This window comes from Callorhinus ursinus, unplaced genomic scaffold, assembly GCF_003265705.2.
Source record: "Callorhinus ursinus isolate GAN/ISIS: 27379988/994484 unplaced genomic scaffold, GSC_fseal_2.0 scaffold542, whole genome shotgun sequence".
Lineage (NCBI taxonomy): Eukaryota > Metazoa > Chordata > Mammalia > Carnivora > Otariidae > Callorhinus > Callorhinus ursinus.
Genome location: NW_027397597.1, coordinates 11,036 through 19,226, shown reverse-complemented (window position 1 = coordinate 19,226; position 8,191 = coordinate 11,036). Strand labels below are relative to the sequence as shown.

General features: G+C 56.6%; 1 protein-coding gene and 1 long non-coding RNA gene across 5 annotated transcripts in view; one reads left to right on the top strand and one right to left on the bottom strand.

The window, feature by feature from the left end:
* LOC141372055 (uncharacterized) overlaps positions 1–153 on the bottom strand; it is a 1,916-nt gene extending 1,763 nt beyond the window's left edge. Inside the window, exon 1 of the long non-coding RNA XR_012377379.1 lies at positions 17–153. This is a non-coding gene — a long non-coding RNA (uncharacterized lncRNA). The remainder of the gene's footprint in view (positions 1–16) is intronic.
* LOC112819089 (zinc finger protein 446-like) overlaps positions 1–6,427 on the top strand; it is a 7,029-nt gene extending 602 nt beyond the window's left edge. The window contains exons 2-7 of one of the 4 annotated variants that reach the window (XM_025866123.2): positions 870–1,250; positions 1,328–1,529; positions 1,791–1,885; positions 3,491–3,575; positions 3,802–3,891; positions 4,033–4,700. In XM_025866123.2, coding sequence (XP_025721908.1) covers positions 870–1,250; positions 1,328–1,529; positions 1,791–1,885; positions 3,491–3,575; positions 3,802–3,891; positions 4,033–4,559 — 1,380 coding nt within the window. In that variant the 3' untranslated portion in view covers positions 4,560–4,700. Of the gene's footprint in view, positions 1–869; positions 1,251–1,327; positions 1,530–1,790; positions 1,886–3,490; positions 3,576–3,798; positions 3,892–4,032 lie in introns of all 4 variants that reach the window. The other 3 variants (XM_025866122.2, XM_025866119.2, XM_025866118.2) reach the window with 3 other exon arrangements.
* The last annotated feature ends 1,764 nt before the right edge of the window (positions 6,428–8,191 follow it).

Genomic DNA, 8,191 nt, shown 5'->3' with positions numbered 1-8,191 from the left:
GCGTTCCCTGTCCCGCCTCCCCCCCGACGCGCCCCGCGCGCTCCAGCTCCTGGCCTCGGCCCGGCCCCCCCCGCCCCAGCCCGGCGTTCCCTGTCCCCTGGCGAGCCCGCCTCTGTCCCCTCCCGCTTGGGAGACGGACTCCGGGGGCTCAGGCCGGGTCTAGCTGGTCTGACGGGCCCCGCAGGTGGCCTTGCTCCCTGCCAGACCCTCCTGACGGTCGGGGCCCAGCGCCCGCAACTCGTGGCTTTGTTCTGTTTCGTTTCGCTTTTCACGTGCTTGGTTCGGGCGGTGTGCGTCGGTCGCAGCTCGCGCTGCTCGGCGAGCACGGCGTCTTGGAGTCCACACAGCCCCTTCCTCGGCCCATGGCTCGGGCGTGCGTCCTGCTTCTAGCCGGCCCCGCGGGGGCCCACTTGAGTCAGCGTGTCCCGACGTCCTGGAGATCGTGGGGACGCGCACCCCGCCGTAGCCCAGCATGGCCCCGTGTCCCGCTGCTGCCTCTTCCCACCTTCGCTGCCCCGGCTCACCAGGGGTGATGGCCTCACCCAGTCCCTGGCCGCCTGTCCCTCGGCCTCCGCCTGTCACTTTCCCTGGCTCATGAGTCAGACCCTGGAAGCCCGCGATGACTCCTTTTGCCTACCTCTTCATCACCCCCTGCAGTCTCGCGGAAGCTCCACTGGACAACTTGCCTCCCAAGCGTCCGTCCACAAGGCTTCCTCCGGCCCACAGTTACTGTCAGCGGCCAGCTCCTGTGACACCTCCACGAAGCGTTCCCAGCCTCAGGCATCCCTGGGCCAGGGTCCTCCCTCAACCAGCCTCAGCCCCCCGGGCTGGGCCTGTCTGCCCGCACCCTGACGCCTCCTTTCCTGCAGGTCCCTCTTGTTGGCTGCAAGAAGACACCCGGTACAACAATGCCATCCCCACTGGCCCCCCCACGCCTGCCCTCTGTGGACCCCGTGGCTATCCTGGACCAGCCTGAGGCAGCGCGCCTGCGCTTCCGGGGATTCTGCTACCAGGAGGTGGCAGGTCCCCGTGAGGCCCTGGCCCGGCTCCGGGAGCTGTGCCGCCAGTGGCTGCGGCCCGAGGCGCACTCCAAGGAGCAGATGCTGGAGCTGCTGGTGCTGGAGCAGTTCCTGGGCACGCTGCCTCCCGAGATTCAGGCCTGGGTGCGGGCCCAGCGGCCCGGCAGCCCTGAGGAGGCCGTAGCCCTGGTCGAGGGCCTGCAGCATGACCCTGGGCAGCTGCTGGGCTGGGTGAGTGTGGCCAACGTTGACTTCTTGGAGGGTCAGGAGCCAAACTGGAGCCCCTATGACTTTCCTCTTCCCTTCAGATCACAGCCCATGTCCTGAAGCAAGTGGTGCTCCCGGCAGCACAGAAGACGGAGGAGTCTTTGGGGAGCTCCCACCCTTCAGGGACAGTGGAGCTCCTCAGGGCAACCTCTGCGGAGGCCTCACAGGACACCCCCGTGGAGAAGTCTGCCCAGCTTAGCTGCAGTGTGAAGGAGGAGCCAGATGCTGATGGGCAGGAGATGGGTGAGAGTGGGAGCCACACAAGGTCTGGGGGGCTCCCGGAGGGAATGTGAATGTCCCCAGACTCAGGAAGGACTGCAGACTGCAGAGCTGGGTCCGCAGGAGGCAGGAGGAAAGGACTGGTGGGCTGCCTGCCGTGTGACTGGCACACACAGTAGCCTCCTGCCTCCTGGCAGAGGAAGGCCAAGGCTGCGGCACCAATACCAGCTCACCTGCCATGGCTCACAGGAGCGGCACCTGACCCTCATCTGCCTCATTTCCTAGCACCTTCCAACCCCCCAGATCCAGCCCAGTCCCACGAGGGGCGCCCTGGACACCGGGAACCAGCCTCCATGTCCTTCCACCCACCCAGGATTCAGGTAAGCAGCCCCAGGAGGGAGGTACAGGCACCCAGTAGGAGGAGTGTGTCCTTGGTGGCCACTCTGCTCTGTCAGTTTTTCAGGCTTCTTGGCTAGCAGCTTTTGTGCTTTTTGCTGCCCAGAAATGGAGTTGGTGTCAGGCTCCTCCTGCAGATCCTGTAGGACAGGGACAAGCTGGTGGTCTCTCTAAAATTGGGAGAAATTTGGGCCTCAGGCCATGCAATCTGGTTTGGAGTGAGTGGGCCTGGTAGGGGTTGGCTTCCTCATTTACAGAGAAATTGGGGATTTTGAAGCACTCAGCAGTCTTAAACGGGTGCTTGGGGATTTGAACTCTCACGTGCATGTGCGGAGGGGTCAAGATGATGAACCTTGGCAAGAAAGCCTGAGCACCACACAACCGTCTGGCCTCCCTAGCCCACCAGAGATCAGGATGGAGATAGCTAAGCCACAACCTGCAGCCTCCTCTTTCCTGGGGCTTTCCTCAAAGCCCAGCCAGTCCTGGATTGTGGCCAGCGAGGCATGGAGGCTCCACTGAGGCCCCTGCTACCTGGAGTGCTTGGTTCCTGAGTGTGGACAGCGGGACTCCTGTCCCTCTCCCAGCAATTTTTCTCCTAAGCCACTCCACTGGGGAGCGTTCCCGGTGGAAGAGCTGGTTGAGATGTGCTTAGAGGCTAAAAAATTCTTCCGGGCTCTCTCCACAGTCTGATGGCACAGTGGGAAACAGCTGGGTGGGCAGGCCACAGCCTCCAAAGCCACCTGATCTCCAGCCAACAGCATTCCAGCTGTGGCTTCACGTGGCTGTCTCCTCCCTGTGCCTGGATCTCCAGTGGTTTGTCTGTCAGGATTATTTTTCCCACCCCAGCAAAGCCCCAGATGATGGGATTTTGGGAGGCAAGGAGAGCAGAAGCCAGGGACAGGGAGTGCATCCCCTGGTAAAGTCCACAAGGGTCCTGCTTCGACCACCAGAGCTCACCCTCTGGCAACAGGCAGGAGCCAGCCCACCGCCCCACCCACACACATCATCTGAACCCTGAGATGCTTGGCTGCACCTCCTAATGTGAGTTCTCCTGCCCTCAACCTTCCCACAGCCAGGTCCCCACATCTAGGAATGCTGATGGCCTTCAGCGGCTCCCGCAAGGTGGATCTCTGTTACTTTTGTAACCAGAGGCTTGGGGAGAGGTGGCTGGATCCCCTTGGGTCCGCAGGCCTTTTGCTCTCAATGCAGCACACTGTTCAAGGCAAGGAGGTGGGGACAGTCATACCGGGCCCCGCCCCCCCCCCACGCTTCCCCCAGAACCCATCAAGGGGTTCTCAGCTCCAGTCTGTCTGGCTAGACTATGGGAGTGGGGCTTCTGAGGGGGACAGGTGCTAACAGCATCCCCCCAGTGAGCTGGAAGACAGCTCCTCTCTGTCCTGTTTCCCAACCTTCACACACCCTTTTCATCTTCATCTTTATCAAGCAAAAGAGCCTTAGGTAATCTGCCTGCTTCCTCAAGTAATTAGTAAGGTTGTGACCGGGAGACACAGGCAGGGTAGGTCACTGCAGGGCAGGGCAGAGGATGGGGGGTGGACAGGCACCAAGGGTGATGGGCCACATCCCCACAGGAGGAATGGGGGCTACTGGACCCGTCACAGAAGGAACTGTACTGGGACGCAATGCTGGAGAAGTATGGCACGGTGGTCTCCCTGGGTGAGGACCAGCCATGACCCCTCCTTTGGTGTCTGCATACCACTGGCTGTAGGGCTCACTGCCCGGCCCTTCCCTGTGCACGTCTCCCAGTGCTTACCCGAGTTCGCGCTCGTTACCTGGGGGCACCGTGTCACCTACCAGGGCCCCCACCCTGCCCCTAGTATGCAAGAGCCCCTCACCTGCCCCCATGCCAGGACCGCTACCTGACTGTCCCTCACCCCAGCAGGGATACCAGCCCCCCCGCCGGAGGCACGGGCTGAGTCGGGGCCGGGGGCCATGTGTACAGGGACAGAGGGTAGAAGAAACCTCCACCCGGGTGAGTGCTTCTCCATGCGACCTGAACCACCTGTTCTCTGGTGGGGTGGGGGCTTATTCGCCCCCACACACCTGGCGGGAGAGGGTGGGCCAATGTCAAGGGCACTGGGCTATCTGGGACTGCCACCTCTCCTTCCCCCAGGAGAGGAGAGGGAGAGTCACTGCGAGGGTCCGCCCCACTGCCCAGAGGCCCAGCCACCCCGGGGCCCGGGGTCTGTCACCTGGGAGGGCCCGTCTGGGGCCCCTGTGTCTGCCAGGGCAATGCTGGGAACAGAGCTGGAGCCTGGTGCCCCGAGGAGGAAGCCTTACACCTGTGAGCTGTGTGGCCGAGGATTTGACTGGAAATCAGTCTTTGTCATCCACCACCGGACGCATGCAGATGGGCAGGGTACACGGGCCCCGGCACTGGCCGTCGGGGGTGCTCAGAAGCTGCCACAGGGTTCCCAGGAGCCAGGCACACCCCGGTACCCCCGGCGCGTGCTCCCAGGGCCCCGGAACTATGCGTGTGAGGAGTGTGGGCGCAGCTTTAGCTGGAAGTCGCAGCTGGTCATCCACCGCAAGAGCCATGCGGGTCAGCGGCGCCACTTCTGTGGAGACTGCGGCCGTGGCTTCGACTGGAAGTCCCAGCTGGTTATCCACAGGAAGAGCCACCGGCCTGAAGCCCCGTGAGTGGCTCGAGAAGGCGGCCTCATCTTGGGGGCCTTGGAGCCTCCAGGGCCTGGACACAGTTCCCGGGGCTCTGGTTCCAGCCGTCCCAGGGCTGCTCAGCCTCTGTGAATCAGAGTTTCCAGGAGGGTCCCCTGCCCCATTTCAGTCTCCCCAAAACAGCCACCTGGGTGTAAGTAAAAGAAGCTGCCTGGTGGGGCCTGGCTTGGAACCCGCGGCCTAAGCCTGGTGACTTCCAAGCTCTGAGATCCCCAGCTGTGACCTGATGCAGGCTGACAGGCTAAGGACTCTCGCTACCCCTGGGACCTTAGTGGCCCCAGGTGGATGCTCAGAAACTGCCCCTTTCCACCCTTCCTGAAGCTTCTGGGCCTGATGTCTTGGTGTGGAAGGTGCTGAAAGCTCAGAAGAGCATGCTTTGCTTCTGTTTGCAGGCGGATGGAAAACTTAACGACCCTCCACATTTGAGATTTTTAAAAATTCCACTTTTATAATGGGAAGTTTCTGCATAGGAATTCTGATCTCTGCTTTCTGCTGGTCAGAACATCAGCAGTGCCACTCCTGCCTGGCAGCTGGACCCACAAGAAGGGCCAGCAGTCCTGGCCTCCTGGCCTCCTTTGTTCCTCGGCCACCATGTCATTCCTTGGACTCCTTGGCCTTTGAGCTCTTGAGTCTCAACTTGAGTGGACCCTAAGGGGACTTCCTTCGCAAGTATGGATGAAAAAGGGTGGCCACTGAGGAAGGGTACACAAACGGATGTCACTGGGGCCATGTGATTTAAAAGTAGTTTGTGATCACTTGGACTAATTTGAAATATACAAGAGAGCACAGGTAAGGGGAATGACCCTGAGTTCCACTGTCTCGTGTCAGGGACTCTTCCAGGAGTCACACGTGGGGGCGTTTTATAAATCTTGTGGAGCTACTGTATATATCATGCTCTTCTCACTCATTTCCCGGTTATTAAAAATGTATTTTAATGCCTGGGTAAAAATTCCGTTTTCCATCCAGCAGTGTCATTTCCTACCAAGCCCAGATAGTTCATTGTTCACCCCCATGGTACCCAGTGCATCACCAGTGATGCACACTCCCAAGCATACCCTTGGGATGCAACTCTGCTTATTTCCCTTAGAGTAAGTCTCCCAAAGTAGGATTGTTGCATCTACAGAGCATGGGACTTTTGTTTCCCTTTTGCCTTAAAACAACACTGGGTTCCTTGAGCCAATTCCAAGTCTTCCCCTCCCCCCACAACACCAAGCAGTTCTCCAACAGAAAATATTTTTTAGGGACGCCTGGGTGGCTCAGCTGGTTAAGCGTCTGCCTTCGGCTCAAGTCACAATCCCAGGGTCCTGGGATCGAGCCCCACATCGGGCTCCCTGCTCACCCCATCAGGCTCCCTCCTCTGCCTGTCTCCCTGCTCATGCTCTCTCTCTCTTCCTCTCTCTTTCTCTGTCTCAAATAAAATAAATAAAATCCTTAAAAAAAAAAAAAAGTTGAAGCATAAGAAAGATTTGATGCACCACTGCAGGCTTTGAAGACAGAGGGAGTCACACTGTGGCCTCTGGAAGGTAAGAACAACCCCTTGCTAACAGCCAGCAAAGAAACAGAGACCTCAGTCTTACAACCACAAAGTATTGCAATCTGCCAACAACTTGAAAGGGCTTGGAAGCAGTTAATTCCCAGGTCTTCCAGATAAGAGCCTAGCCCAGCCAACGTCTTGATTTCAGCTTTGTGATACTGTGTGCGGACAACCCAATGTCTCCCAGATGTCTGACCTGCAGAACGGTGAGCTAATAAATTGATGTTTTAAGCCACTAAGTTTGTGGCAATTTGTTAAACAGCATAGAAAACTCAATACAACCATGTATTATTAATGGATTTAGTACTGCTCATGGCCAAAAATATAAAACTGATCTGCATCCAGTGATGAATTGGGAGTGTGGAATAAAATGGTGATAGTGTTTTTCAATAAAATTTTTAGAAGTAAGAAATGAGGGGCACCTGGATGGCTCAGTCGTTAAGCGTCTGCCTTCGGCTCAGGTCATGGTCCCAGGGTCCTGGGATCGAGCCCCGCATCGGGCTCCCTGCTCAGCGGGAAGCCTGCTTCTCCCTCTCCCACTCCCCCTGCTTGTGTTCCCTCTCTCGCTGTGTCTCTCTCTAGCAAATAAATAAAAAATTTAAAAAAATAAATGAAGCAAATAATGACTTTGGAAAACCTTGGCAGTATCTGCCACAGCTAAATCTATGTATACTCTTACTCAGCATTTCCACTCCTGGGCATGCACCCAGCAAAAATGAATGCTTGTTTCAGCTCAGGTCATGATCTCAGGGTTGTGAGATTGAGCCCCACGGTCAGGCTCTGCGCTCAGCACAGTCAGCTTGTCCCTCTCCCTCTGCTCTTCCTGCAGCTCCCTCCATCACTCTGTCTCTCTCTCGTTCAAATAAATAAGATCTTAAGAAATGAATGCTTTTGAGCGCCAGAAGACATGTACAGAAGCATTTAGAGCAACTATCTATAAAAGTGAAAAAATCAGAAAACAGCCCAAGCCCACTGCAGTTACCAATGTATTGCCTCTCCGCTCCATGTCATTACCCGTCTGCATTAATGGGCTGGACCTTGTAGTCGCTTCTCCTTTGCAGTCAACATATTAAGCTTTGTCAGGAGAGGGCACTGGAGGGAAACTACAGGGTGCCATCCTGTTTCTCTTCTACCGGCTACCACAGCAGTGCATGTGGAAGACTCTGCCCAAAGTAGGCATTCTTTTTGGCTGGCTCAACCTAGTAACCACCTCACCAGGGTACCCTCAGATGTGGATACCATGTACCCCAAGGTACCCTGCTGGCAAGCAGCTTCCCAATGTCTCTTGCAACAGATACTGCATGCTGTAGGCCTCGGACCTGCAGGCGCACCTTAACTCCCTCTGTGTACCTCCCTATTGCCTCAGCCCACCGCCACACCAAGGTGTTTCCTGCTGGGCTTGGGCAACCCAGAGAATTTCTCGGCCACCCAGTATGCTGCAAACACCCGTTCCCCAACAAAGTCTGAACCCCAACCTTGAGAGAGCTCCCACTTGAAGGTTTATTCTTACTTTGGGCACTCTCTCAGCCCTAGGATTTTAAAAGAGTTACTGCCCTATTATAGTTAATAAATTTTATTTATTTATTTTTAAGATTTTATTCGTCAGAGAGGGAGAGAGCACAAGCAGGGGGAGCGGCAGGCAGAGGGAGAAGGAGGCTCCCCGCTGAGCAGGGAGCCCGATGTGGGACTCGATTCCAGGACCCTGGGATCGTGACCTGAGCCAAAGGCAGCCGCTTAACCAACTGAGCCACCCAGGCGTCCCTATAGTCAATAACTTTTTTAAGAAGATTTTTTTCTAGGGGATGCATTGCTGTCTCTGTCAAAAAAAAATTTTTTAAAAAATGATTTATTTCTAAATCTATCTGCTGAGCACGGAGTCAGATGTGGGGCTCCATCTCACAACCCTGAGACCATGACCTGAGCTAAAATCAAGAGTCAGATGCTCAACCGTCTGAGCCACCCAGGCACCCCTATAGTTAATAACTTCTTATATCAAATTTACCCTGTTCAAAATACTGTACGGCGTCTGCTTCCTGACTGGGCACTTACTGATACACCCACC